The following is a 12,865-nucleotide window of genomic DNA, read 5'->3' as shown; positions in this document are numbered from 1 at the left end:
TTTGTTTTGAGTCTGTTCTGTTGGAATGTGATTCATTCATGGCACTGTAAGATTATGTTACCTGTTACTGGTGTTTCTCTCTCTCTCTCTCTCTCTCTCTCTCTCTCTCTCTCTCTCCCTCTCTTTCTCTCTCTCTCTCTCTCTCTCTCTCTCTCTCTCTCTCTCTCTCTCTCTCTCTCTAGACTATGCTGGATTCTCAGTACTGGTACTACATCCTGGAGATGAGCTTCTATGGTTCGCTTCTCTTCAGAGTCACTTTTGATGTCAAGAGGAAGGTGAGAGTCGGGGATCCCAGTCCCTGCCAGCCCCTATGGGCTTTTCTCAAGCTCTGCTTTCTTTCCCATACACCTGCATTATCTTCCACTCTCTGACCCGTTTAACTGAGAAGCTCTGCTTTCTCACATTAGTTACCCACTGCAGTCCTAATTAGATAGTGGCCTGCCTGCCACCTCTGACAGGCCAGCGCATTAAATATCTTATGGAGATAAAAAGTAGAAAGTATGAGACATTTTTATCAAAGTAAATTGCAGTTGGCTACTCATAAGCAATTACAGTTAATGATCTTTTCCACTATATTAGTTGTTCCAACCTGCCTAACATTGTCCATCTGCCTGCTTAGTTATGCATGTTACACTATCAAGTGATTTTGAGGACATGTAGTAGAATAACAACAGTAGCAACAGAAACAACAGCGACAGGTGAAGATGTTTGTTGTGTTGTCTCCTCTAGGACTTTAAGGAACAGATCATCCACCATTTGGCCACCCTGACGCTGCTGTCCTTCTCTTGGTGTGTCAACTACATCCGTATAGGAACCCTGGTGATGCTCATCCACGATGCCTCCGACGTCCTGCTAGAGGTCTGCCACCATGTGGAGTGTCTGTGTGTGGTGTGTTCTGTGTGGTGTGTGGTGTGGTGTGTGGTGTGTTCTGTGTGGTGTGTTATGTGTGGTGTGTAGTGTGTGGTGTGTGGTGTGTGGTGTGTAGTGTGTGGTGTGTGTGGTGTGTGGTGTGTTCTGTGTGGTGTGTTCTGTGTGGTGTGTGGTGTGTGGTGTGTAGTGTGTGGTGTGTGTGGTGTGTGGTGTGTTCTGTGTGGTGTGTTCTGTGTAGTGTGTGGTGTGTGGTGTGTTCTGTGTGGTGTGTAGTGTGTGGTGTGTGTGGTGTGTTCTGTGTAGTGTGTGGTGTGTGGTGTGTTCTGTGTGGTGTGTTCTGTGTGGTGTGTGGTGTGTTCTGTGTGGTGTGTGGTGTGTTATGTGTGGTATGTAGTGTGTGGTGTGTGGTATGTAGTGTGTGGTGTGTTATGTGTGGTATGTAGTGTGTGGTGTGTGGTATGTAGTGTGTGGTGTGTGTGGTGTGTTCTGTGTAGTGTGTGGTGTGTGGTGTGTTCTGTGTGGTGTGTTCTGTGTTCTGTGTGGTGTGTTCTGTGTGGTGTGTGGTGTGTTCTGTGTGGTGTGTGGTGTGTTATGTGTGGTATGTAGTGTGTGGTGTGTTCTGTGTGTGTGTGGCAGACACTTTATTTATTTATATATTTTTATTTTACCCCTTTATCTCCCGGATTTTGTGGTATCCAACTGGTAGATAAAGTCTTGTCTCATCGCTGAAACTCCCGTATGGACTCGGGAGAGGTGAAGGTCGAGAGCCATGCGTCCACCTAAACACAACCCAACCAAGCCACACTGCTTCTTGACACAATGAACATTCACCCGGAAGCCAGCCGCACCAATGTGTCGGAGGAAACACCGTACACCTGGCCACCGTGTCAGCGTGCGCTGCGCCCAGCCCGCCACAGGAGTTGCTAGTGCCCGATGGGACAAGGACATCCCTGCCCTCTAAACCCTCCCCTAACCCGCACGACGCTGGGCCAATTGTGTGCCGCCCCATGGGTCTCCCGGTTCGCGGCCGGCTGCGACAGAGCCTGGACCCGAACCCAAAATCTCTGGTGGCACAGCTTGCACTGCGATGCCGTGCCTTAGACCACTGAGCCACTCGGGAGGCCAAGAGTGGCAGACACTTTTATCCAGAGCAACAGTTACGTCCCAAGTGGCCCACTGGTAAATATAGGGCTCATGTTAACAGTAGTGCACTGAAGAGAAACAGGTGCATATAGAACACCCCCATAGAGTGAGCTGTGCCGTGTGTTTCTGGTAGAGGGGAGACTCACTGTGTGTTTTTTCTCTTCTCTCTCCTTCCCCAGTCTGCCAAGTTGTTTAACTATGCCAAATGGGAGAGAACCTGCAACAGTCTCTTTGTGGTGTTTGCCATTGTGTTCATGGTAACCCGACTGATCATCTTCCCATTCTGGTAAGGCTACTGACGAACCCTAGCTGTGTGTGTGTGTGTGCGTGCGCGTGTGTGTGCGTGCGCGCGTGTGTGTGTGCGCGTGTGTGTGTGTGCGTGTGTGTGTGCGCGTGTGTGTGTGTGTGTCTCTCTCTCTCTCTCTATTGTATGTTCACCAGTTGGCACACAGGAGGAGTGATTGTCAGGGAAAGTCTTTGTCTCATGAGCGCTCAGTGATACAGAAGCCAATATTTATTGAATTATGTTCTGTCTACCTCTCCTGTGAGAAACAATCAACCATCTCATTTCACTCTGAAAGGCCAAACAAAGAGACGTTGAACTTTGCAAAAGTACAAAACATCATGTTCTGTTCTCTGCAGAGAAAGTAAACCAGGGTCGTGTTCATTAGTGCACACCGTAGAAAAAGGTTATGCAACTGAAAGCGAAAACAAACGTTTCCTTTTTCCCCCCACATATTTGAATTCTATATTTTTCCAGCTCTGTAGTCAGCCCCAAAAATGAAAACGAATGTTTCTGTTTGGTCAGGCTCAGGTTTTCCTTCCTGTTTCAGTCTGGTGCCTGTTGAATACAACCCAATGTTTCTGTTTGGTCAGGCTCAGGTTTCCCCTTCCTGTTTCAGTCTGGTGCCTGTTGAATACAACCCAATGTTTCTGTTTGGTCAGGCTCAGGTTTCCCCTTCCTGTTTCAGTCTGGTGCCTATTGAATACGACCCAATGTTTCTGTTTGGTCAGGCTCAGGTTTCCCCTTCCTGTTTCAGTCTGGTGCCTATTGAATACGACCCAATGTTTCTGTTTGGTCAGGCTCAGGTTTCCCTTCCTGTTTCAGTCTGGTGCCTATTGAATACGACCCAATGTTTCTGTTTGGTCAGGCTCAGGTTTCCCTTCCTGTTTCAGTCTGGTGCCTATTGAATACGACCCAATGTTTCTGTTTGGTCAGGCTCAGGTTTCCCCTTCCTGTTTCAGTCTGGTGCCTGTTGAATACGACCCAATGTTTCTGTTTGGTCAGGCTCAGGTTTCCCCTTCCTGTTTCAGTCTGGTGCCTGTTGAATACGACCCAATGTTTCTGTTTGGTCAGGCTCAGGTTTCCCCTTCCTGTTTCAGTCTGGTGCCTGTTGAATACGACCCAATGTTTCTGTTTGGTCAGGCTCAGGTTTCCCCTTCCTGTTTCAGTCTGGTGCCTGTTGAATACGACCCAATGTTTCTGTTTGGTCAGGCTCAGGTTTCCCTTCCTGTTTCAGTCTGGTGCCTGTTGAATACGACCCAATGTTTCTGTTTAGTCAGGCTCAGGTTTCCCCTTCCTGTTTCAGTCTGGTGCCTGTTGAATACGACCCAATGTTTCTGTTTGGTCAGGCTCAGGTTTCCCTTCCTGTTTCAGTCTGGTGCCTGTTGAATACGACCCAATGTTTCTGTTTAGTCAGGCTCAGGTTTTCCTTCCTGTTTCAGTCTGGTGCCTGTTGAATACGACCCAATGTTTTTGTTTGGTCAGGCTTAGGTTTCCCTTCCTGTTTCAGTCTGGTGCCTGTTGAATACGACCCAATGTTTCTGTTTGGTCAGGCTCAGGTTTTCCTTCCTGTTTCAGTCTGGTGCCTATTGAATACGACCCAATGTTTCTGTTTGGTCAGGCTCAGGTTTCCCCTTCCTGTTTCAGTCTGGTGCCTGTTGAATACGACCCAATGTTTCTGTTTGGTCAGGCTCAGGTTTTCCTTCCTGTTTCAGTCTGGTGCCTATTGAATACGACCCAATGTTTCTGTTTGGTCAGGCTCAGGTTTCCCCTTCCTGTTTCAGTCTGGTGCCTGTTGAATACGACCCAATGTTTCTGTTTGGTCAGGCTCAGGTTTCTCTTCCTGTTTCAGTCTGGTGCCTATTGAATACGACCCAATGTTTCTGTTTGGTCAGGCTCAGGTTTCCCCTTCCTGTTTCAGTCTGGTGCCTGTTGAATACGACCCAATGTTTCTGTTTGGTCAGGCTCAGGTTTTCCTTCCTGTTTCAGTCTGGTGCCTGTTGAATACAACCCAATGTTTCCGCAACTGGTTAATCTTTCCTGAATTGGACGGCATTGAATGAGCACGAAAGCTGAAAAGCTGAACAATGTCCCCTTTCTCTCATGGACATTACTTACCAATTGACAGAATAGCAGATTTCTTAGCTATCATTTTTGTACAGATAGTTACATAGTATTTACCTACTTATTTCAATAATGAAAAACCCCTATAAAGCAAAGAGTAGCCATTCATTTCCTTCACAAAGGCTTGTGTTTAGGAGGCATGAAAAGCAAAAACATTTTTAAATAGGAAAAATAATCCTATTGAATTCTTACTGGTTATACCGCCTCTGCTTCACGTTGTTTTCTCACGCTCCATGCACACTGAACACCACCCAGTACAAGTTTAAATGTTTAACAGAGCTTATCATATCTAGTAGTCTGTATCATATAAATGTATATTTTAGCACTTCGGGTTTGTGAAAAAGTATCTTGCAAATAAAATGCATTACCATCATCAGCATCATTGTCTGTATTGGTTACGTCATTCCAGGCTGATCCACTGTACGTGGGTGTACCCCACACTCCAGTACCCCCCGTTCTTTGGTTACTACTTCTTCAACGTCATGCTGGTGGTCCTCCTGTTCCTGCACATCTTCTGGGCCTACCTCATCCTGCGCATGGTCAAGAAGTTCCTCTTCGGCAAAGTGAGTCATCTTTTTGGCAGTGGTTTATTTCACTCTTTCTTTTCCACTCTACACCCATTCCCTTTATGACAGCCATCAAGCAGGCCTGAATCATACCAGTCTGACACTCAAACCAGTGGTCCCCAAACCGCTCTCTGAGTCCCCCAGCCGTTCTACTTCCATCAACAGGTGGTCTTCCACTGATCTACCCCAGTACTAGCATACCTGTTTCATCTGGGAAACTAATCATCATGTTCTTGATTAGTTGGAATTAGGTGTGCTGGGGGGGGGGGGGGGGGGGGTGTCAGCTACCACTCAGCCTAGTCAATGCTCTTCTCTCTCCTGGCACCCCAAAGGTGGAACCAGCCTCCGCCTGAAGCTAAGACAGCAGAGTCCCTGGCTATCTTCTGAAAACACACGAAACCCTACCTCTTCAAATAGTACCTTAAATGAATCAAGTATTTAAAAGTATTTTCCTACTAGCACTGACTTGACAGAACATGATCTTGCTACGACTGTGATGGTACAAACTGACAGAATACCAACTTGATGATGAGTTGACCAGAGGTTGATGATGGGTTGATCAGAGGTTGATGATGGGTTGACCAGAGAGGTTGATGAGGGGTCGACCAGAGGTTGATGAGGGGTTGACCAGAGGTTGATGAGGGGTTGACCAGAGGTTGATGAAGGGTTAACCAGGGTTGACCAGAGGTTGATGAAGGGTTGACCAGAGATTGATGAAGGGTTGACCAGAGGTTGATGAAGGGTTAACCAGAGGTTGATGAAGGGTTGACCAGAGGTTGATGATGGGTTGACCAGAGAGGTTGATGATGGGTTGACCAGAGAGGTTGATGATGGGTTGACCAGAGAGGTTGATGAGGGGTTGACCAGAGGATGATGAAGGGTTGACCAGAGGTTGATGATGAGTTGACCAGATGAAACAGGTGTACTAGTACTGCACAGCTGGAGCTAGGAACATAAGCATTTCACTACACCCCTAATAACATCTGCAAAATATGTTTACTCAAGCAATAAAAGGTGATTAGATTTTGATTTGATATGTGGTTGTCTCACCCAGCTATGTGAAGATGAATGCACTAAAGTTGCTGAATGACTAAAATGTTAAATGTTAGATGTAAGTGGATCCTACTATAGGAGAGTTCTGGGAAACATTGCTCTAAACACACATAGAGCCCCAACCTACAGCTGCTTGACTGACCTGACTAGATCATGCATAGCCAACAGGTGGTCTCTGAAAGTCAGTGCTGTCTGATGTGAGTGGAGGGTAACAGAGACCTCAGCCCTTCTGCATTGACGTCCATGTGGTGTTATGGGTCAGTAGCTTCTGATTGGTGCTGTGGTGCAGACAGCTACACCACTGTCTGTTCTCTGTCAGATGACTACAGTGTCTGTTCTCTGTCAGATGACTACAGTGTCTGTTCTCTGTCAGTTGACTACAGTGTCTGTTCTCTGTCAGATGACTACAGTGTCTGTTCTCTGTCAGATGACTACAGTGTCTGTTCTCTGTCAGATGACTACAGTGTCTGTCCTCTGTCAGTTGACTACAGTGTCTGTTCTCTGTCAGATGACTACAGTGTCTGTTCTCTGTCAGTTGACTACAGTGTCTGTTCTCTGTCAGTTGACTACAGTGTCTGTTCTCTGTCAGATGACTACAGTGTCTGTTCTCTGTCAGATGACTACACCAGTGTCTGTTCTCTGTCAGATGACTACAGTGTCTGTTCTCTGTCAGATGACTACACCAGTGTCTGTTCTCTGTCAGATGACTACAGTGTCTGTTCTCTGTCAGATGACTACAGTGTCTGTTCTCTGTCAGATGACTACAGTGTCTGTTCTCTGTCAGATGACTACAGTGTCTGTTCTCTGTCAGTTGACTACAGTGTCTGTTCTCTGTCAGATGACTACAGTGTCTGTTCTCTGTCAGTTGACTACAGTGTCTGTTCTCTGTCAGTTGACTACAGTGTCTGTTCTCTGTCAGTTGACTACAGTGTCTGTTCTCTGTCAGTTGACTACAGTGTCTGTTCTCTGTCAGATGACTACAGTGTCTGTTCTCTGTCAGATGACTACACCAGTGTCTGTTCTCTGTCAGATGACTACAGTGTCTGTTCTCTGTCAGATGACTACACCAGTGTCTGTTCTCTGTCAGATGACTACAGTGTCTGTTCTCTGTCAGATGACTACAGTGTCTGTTCTCTGTCAGATGACTACAGTGTCTGTTCTCTGTCAGATGACTACAGTGTCTGTTCTCTGTCAGTTGACTACAGTGTCTGTTCTCTGTCAGATGACTACAGTGTCTGTTCTCTGTCAGTTGACTACAGTGTCTGTTCTCTGTCAGTTGACTACAGTGTCTGTTCTCTGTCAGTTGACTACAGTGTCTGTTCTCTGTCAGTTGACTACAGTGTCTGTTCTCTGTCAGATGACTACAGTGTCTGTTCTCTGTCAGTTGACTACAGTGTCTGTTCTCTGTCAGATGACTACAGTGTCTGTTCTCTGTCAGATGACTACAGTGTCTGTTCTCTGTCAGATTACTACAGTGTCTGTTCTCTGTCAGATGACTACAGTGTCTGTTCTCTGTCAGATGACTACACCAGTGTCTGTTCTCTGTCAGATGACTACAGTGTCTGTTCTCTGTCAGTTGACTACAGTGTCTGTTCTCTGTCAGATGACTACACCAGTGTCTGTTCTCTGTCAGATGACTACAGTGTCTGTTCTCTGCCAGTTGACTACAGTGTCTGTTCTCTGTCAGTTGACTACAGTGTATGTTCTCTGTCAGTTGACTACAGTGTCTGTTCTCTGTCAGATGACTACAGTGTCTGTTCTCTGTCAGTTGACTACACCAGTGTCTGTTCTCTGTCAGATGACTACAGTGTCTGTTCTCTGTCAGTTGACTACAGTGTCTGTTCTCTGTCAGATGACTACAGTGTCTGTTCTCTGTCAGATGACTACAGTGTCTGTTCTCTGTCAGATGACTACAGTGTCTGTTCTCTGTCAGATGACTACAGTGTCTGTTCTCTGTCAGTTGACTACAGTGTCTGTTGTCTGTCAGATGACTACAGTGTCTGTTCTCTGTCAGATGACTACAGTGTCTGTTCTCTGTCAGATGACTACAGTGTCTGTTCTCTGTCAGTTGACTACAGTGTCTGTTGTCTGTCAGATGACTACAGTGTCTGTTCTCTGTCAGTTGACTACAGTGTCTGTTCTCTGTCAGTTGACTACAGTGTCTGTTCTCTGTCAGATAGCAACACCAGTGTCTGTTCTCTGTCAGTTGACTACAGTGTCTGTTCTCTGTCAGATGACTACAGTGTCTGTTCTCTGTCAGATGACTACAGTGTCTGTTCTCTGTCAGATGACTACAGTGTCTGTTTTCTGTCAGTTGACTACAGTGTCTGTTGTCTGTCAGATGACTACAGTGTCTGTTCTCTGTCAGTTGACTACAGTGTCTGTTCTCTGTCAGTTGACTACAGTGTCTGTTCTCTGTCAGATAGCAACACCAGTGTCTGTTCACTGTCAGATGACTACAGTGTCTGTTCTCTGTCAGATGACTACAGTGTCTGTTCTGTCAGATGACTACAGTGTCTGTTCTCTGTCAGTTGACTACAGTGTCTGGTCTCTGTCAGTTGACTACAGTGTCTGTTCTCTGTCAGATGACTACAGTGTCTGTTCTCTGTCAGTTGACTACAGTGTCTGTTCTCTGTCAGTTGACTACAGTGTCTGTTCTCTGTCAGTTGACTACAGTGTCTGTTCTCTGTCAGATGACTACAGTGTCTGTTCTCTGTCAATTGACTACAGTGTCTGTTCTCTGTCAGTTGACTACAGTGTCTGTTCTCTGTCAGTTGACTACAGTGTCTGTTCTCTGTCAGATGACTACAGTGTCTGTTCTCTGTCAGATGACTACAGTGTCTGTTCTCTGTCAATTTACTACAGTGTCTGTTCTCTGTCAGATGACTACAGTGTCTGTTCTCTGTCAGTTGACTACAGTGTCTGTTCTCTGTCAGATGACTACAGTGTCTGTTCTCTGTCAGATGACTACAGTGTCTGTTCTCTGTCAGATTACTACAGTGTCTGTTCTCTGTCAGATGACTACAGTGTCTGTTCTCTGTCAGATGACTACACCAGTGTCTGTTCTCTGTCAGATGACTACAGTGTCTGTTCTCTGTCAGTTGACTACAGTGTCTGTTCTCTGTCAGATGACTACACCAGTGTCTGTTCTCTGTCAGATGACTACAGTGTCTGTTCTCTGCCAGTTGACTACAGTGTCTGTTCTCTGTCAGTTGACTACAGTGTATGTTCTCTGTCAGTTGACTACAGTGTCTGTTCTCTGTCAGATGACTACAGTGTCTGTTCTCTGTCAGTTGACTACACCAGTGTCTGTTCTCTGTCAGATGACTACAGTGTCTGTTCTCTGTCAGTTGACTACAGTGTCTGTTCTCTGTCAGATGACTACAGTGTCTGTTCTCTGTCAGATGACTACAGTGTCTGTTCTCTGTCAGATGACTACAGTGTCTGTTCTCTGTCAGATGACTACAGTGTCTGTTCTCTGTCAGTTGACTACAGTGTCTGTTGTCTGTCAGATGACTACAGTGTCTGTTCTCTGTCAGATGACTACAGTGTCTGTTCTCTGTCAGATGACTACAGTGTCTGTTCTCTGTCAGTTGACTACAGTGTCTGTTGTCTGTCAGATGACTACAGTGTCTGTTCTCTGTCAGTTGACTACAGTGTCTGTTCTCTGTCAGTTGACTACAGTGTCTGTTCTCTGTCAGATAGCAACACCAGTGTCTGTTCTCTGTCAGTTGACTACAGTGTCTGTTCTCTGTCAGATGACTACAGTGTCTGTTCTCTGTCAGATGACTACAGTGTCTGTTCTCTGTCAGATGACTACAGTGTCTGTTTTCTGTCAGTTGACTACAGTGTCTGTTGTCTGTCAGATGACTACAGTGTCTGTTCTCTGTCAGTTGACTACAGTGTCTGTTCTCTGTCAGTTGACTACAGTGTCTGTTCTCTGTCAGATAGCAACACCAGTGTCTGTTCTCTGTCAGTTGACTACAGTGTCTGTTCTCTGTCAGATGACTACAGTGTCTGTTCTGTCAGATGACTACAGTGTCTGTTCTCTGTCAGTTGACTACAGTGTCTGGTCTCTGTCAGTTGACTACAGTGTCTGTTCTCTGTCAGATGACTACAGTGTCTGTTCTCTGTCAGATGACTACAGTGTCTGTTCTCTGTCAGATGACTACAGTGTCTGTTCTCTGTCAGATTACTACAGTGTATGTTCTCTGTCAGATGACTACAGTGTCTGTTCTCTGTCAGATGACTACAGTGTCTGTTCTCTGTCAGATGACTACAGTGTCTGTTCTCTGTCAGATGACTACAGTGTCTGTTCTCTGTCAGATGACTACACCAGTGTCTGTTCTCTGTCAGATGACTACAGTGTCTGTTCTCTGTCAGTTGACTACAGTGTCTGTTCTCTGTCAGATGACTACACCAGTGTCTGTTCTCTGTCAGATGACTACAGTGTCTGTTCTCTGCCAGTTGACTACAGTGTCTGTTCTCTGTCAGTTGACTACAGTGTATGTTCTCTGTCAGTTGACTACAGTGTCTGTTCTCTGTCAGATGACTACAGTGTCTGTTCTCTGTCAGTTGACTACACCAGTGTCTGTTCTCTGTCAGATGACTACAGTGTCTGTTCTCTGTCAGTTGACTACAGTGTCTGTTCTCTGTCAGATGACTACAGTGTCTGTTCTCTGTCAGATGACTACAGTGTCTGTTCTCTGTCAGATGACTACAGTGTCTGTTCTCTGTCAGTTGACTACAGTGTCTGTTCTCTGTCAGATGACTACAGTGTCTGTTCTCTGTCAGATGACTACAGTGTCTGTTCTCTGTCAGATGACTACAGTGTCTGTTCTCTGTCAGTTGACTACAGTGTCTGTTGTCTGTCAGATGACTACAGTGTCTGTTCTCTGTCAGTTGACTACAGTGTCTGTTCTCTGTCAGTTGACTACAGTGTCTGTTCTCTGTCAGATAGCAACACCAGTGTCTGTTCTCTGTCAGTTGACTACAGTGTCTGTTCTCTGTCAGATGACTACAGTGTCTGTTCTCTGTCAGATGACTACAGTGTCTGTTCTCTGTCAGATGACTACAGTGTCTGTTTTCTGTCAGTTGACTACAGTGTCTGTTGTCTGTCAGATGACTACAGTGTCTGTTCTCTGTCAGTTGACTACAGTGTCTGTTCTCTGTCAGTTGACTACAGTGTCTGTTCTCTGTCAGATAGCAACACCAGTGTCTGTTCTCTGTCAGTTGACTACAGTGTCTGTTCTCTGTCAGATGACTACAGTGTCTGTTCTGTCAGATGACTACAGTGTCTGTTCTCTGTCAGTTGACTACAGTGTCTGGTCTCTGTCAGTTGACTACAGTGTCTGTTCTCTGTCAGATGACTACAGTGTCTGTTCTCTGTCAGTTGACTACAGTGTCTGTTCTCTGTCAGATGACTACAGTGTCTGTTCTCTGTCAGTTGACTACAGTGTCTGTTCTCTGTCAGTTGACTACAGTGTCTGTTCTCTGTCAGATAGCAACACCAGTGTCTGTTCTCTGTCAGTTGACTACAGTGTCTGTTCTCTGTCAGATGACTACAGTGTCTGTTCTGTCAGATGACTACAGTGTCTGTTCTCTGTCAGTTGACTACAGTGTCTGGTCTCTGTCAGTTGACTACAGTGTCTGTTCTCTGTCAGATGACTACAGTGTCTGTTCTCTGTCAGTTGACTACAGTGTCTGTTCTCTGTCAGATGACTACAGTGCCTGTTTTCTGTCAGATGACTACACCAGTGTCTGTTCTCTCTCAAATGACTACAGTGTCTGTTCTCTGTCAGATGACTACAGTGTCTGTTCTCTGTCAGATGACTACAGTGTCTGTTCTCTGTCAGATGACTACAGTGTCTGTTCTCTGTCAGATGACTACAGTGTCTGTTCTCTGTCAGATCACTACAGTGTCTGTTCTCTGTCAGATGACTACAGTGTCTGTTCTCTGTCAGATAGCTACACCAGTGTCTGTTCTCTGTCAGTTGACTACAGTGTCTGTTGTCTGTCAGATGACTACAGTGTCTGTTCTCTGTCAGTTGACTACAGTGTCTGTTCTCTGTCAGATAGCAACACCAGTGTCTGTTCTCTGTCAGTTGACTACAGTGTCTGTTCTCTGTCAGATGACTACAGTGTCTGTTCTCTGTCAGTTGACTACAGTGTCTGTTGTCTGTCAGATGACTACAGTGTCTGTTGTCTGTCAGATGACTACAGTGTCTGTTCTCTGTCAGTTGACTACAGTGTCTGTTCTCTGTCAGATAGCAACACCAGTGTCTGTTCTCTGTCAGTTGACTACAGTGTCTGTTCTCTGTCAGATGACTACAGTGTCTGTTCTCTGTCAGATGACTACAGTGTCTGTTCTCTGTCAGTTGACTACAGTGTCTGGTCTCTGTCAGTTGACTACAGTGTCTGTTCTCTGTCAGATGACTACAGTGTCTGTTCTCTGTCAGGTGACTACAGTGTCTGTTCTCTGTCAGTTGACTACAGTGTCTGGTCTCTGTCAGTTGACTACAGTGTCTGTTCTCTGTCAGATGACTACAGTGTCTGTTCTCTGTCAGTTAACTACAGTGTCTGTTCTCTGTCAGTTGACTACAGTGTCTGTTCTCTGTCAGATTACTACAGTGTCTGTTCTCTGTCAGATGACTACAGTGTCTGTTCTCTGTCAGATGACTACAGTGTCTGTTCTCTGTCAGATGACTACAGTGTCTGTTCTCTGTCAGATGACTACAGTGTCTGTTCTCTGTCAGTTGACTACAGTGTCTGGTCTCTGTCAGTTGACTACAGTGTCTGTTCTCTGTCAGATGACTACAGTGTCTGT

At 45.7% G+C, this 12,865-nt stretch overlaps 1 protein-coding gene across 2 annotated transcripts in view; it reads left to right on the top strand.

The window, feature by feature from the left end:
- LOC110506178 (ceramide synthase 2) overlaps window positions 1-12,865 on the top strand; it is a 31,601-nt gene that overhangs the window by 14,583 nt on the left and 4,153 nt on the right. For both annotated transcript variants that reach the window (XM_090222884.1, XM_090222883.1), the window contains exons 7-10: window positions 183-275; window positions 730-858; window positions 2,193-2,299; window positions 4,830-4,983. In XM_090222884.1, coding sequence (XP_090079010.1) covers window positions 183-275; window positions 730-858; window positions 2,193-2,299; window positions 4,830-4,983 — 483 coding nt within the window. The remainder of the gene's footprint in view (window positions 1-182; window positions 276-729; window positions 859-2,192; window positions 2,300-4,829; window positions 4,984-12,865) is intronic.

This window comes from Oncorhynchus mykiss, chromosome 26 (assembly GCF_057628025.1).
Source record: "Oncorhynchus mykiss isolate SJ-2025 chromosome 26, ASM5762802v1, whole genome shotgun sequence".
NCBI lineage: Eukaryota > Metazoa > Chordata > Actinopteri > Salmoniformes > Salmonidae > Oncorhynchus > Oncorhynchus mykiss.
Note: the sequence above shows the minus strand (reverse complement) of the source record. Positions and strands in the feature narration are given on the sequence as shown.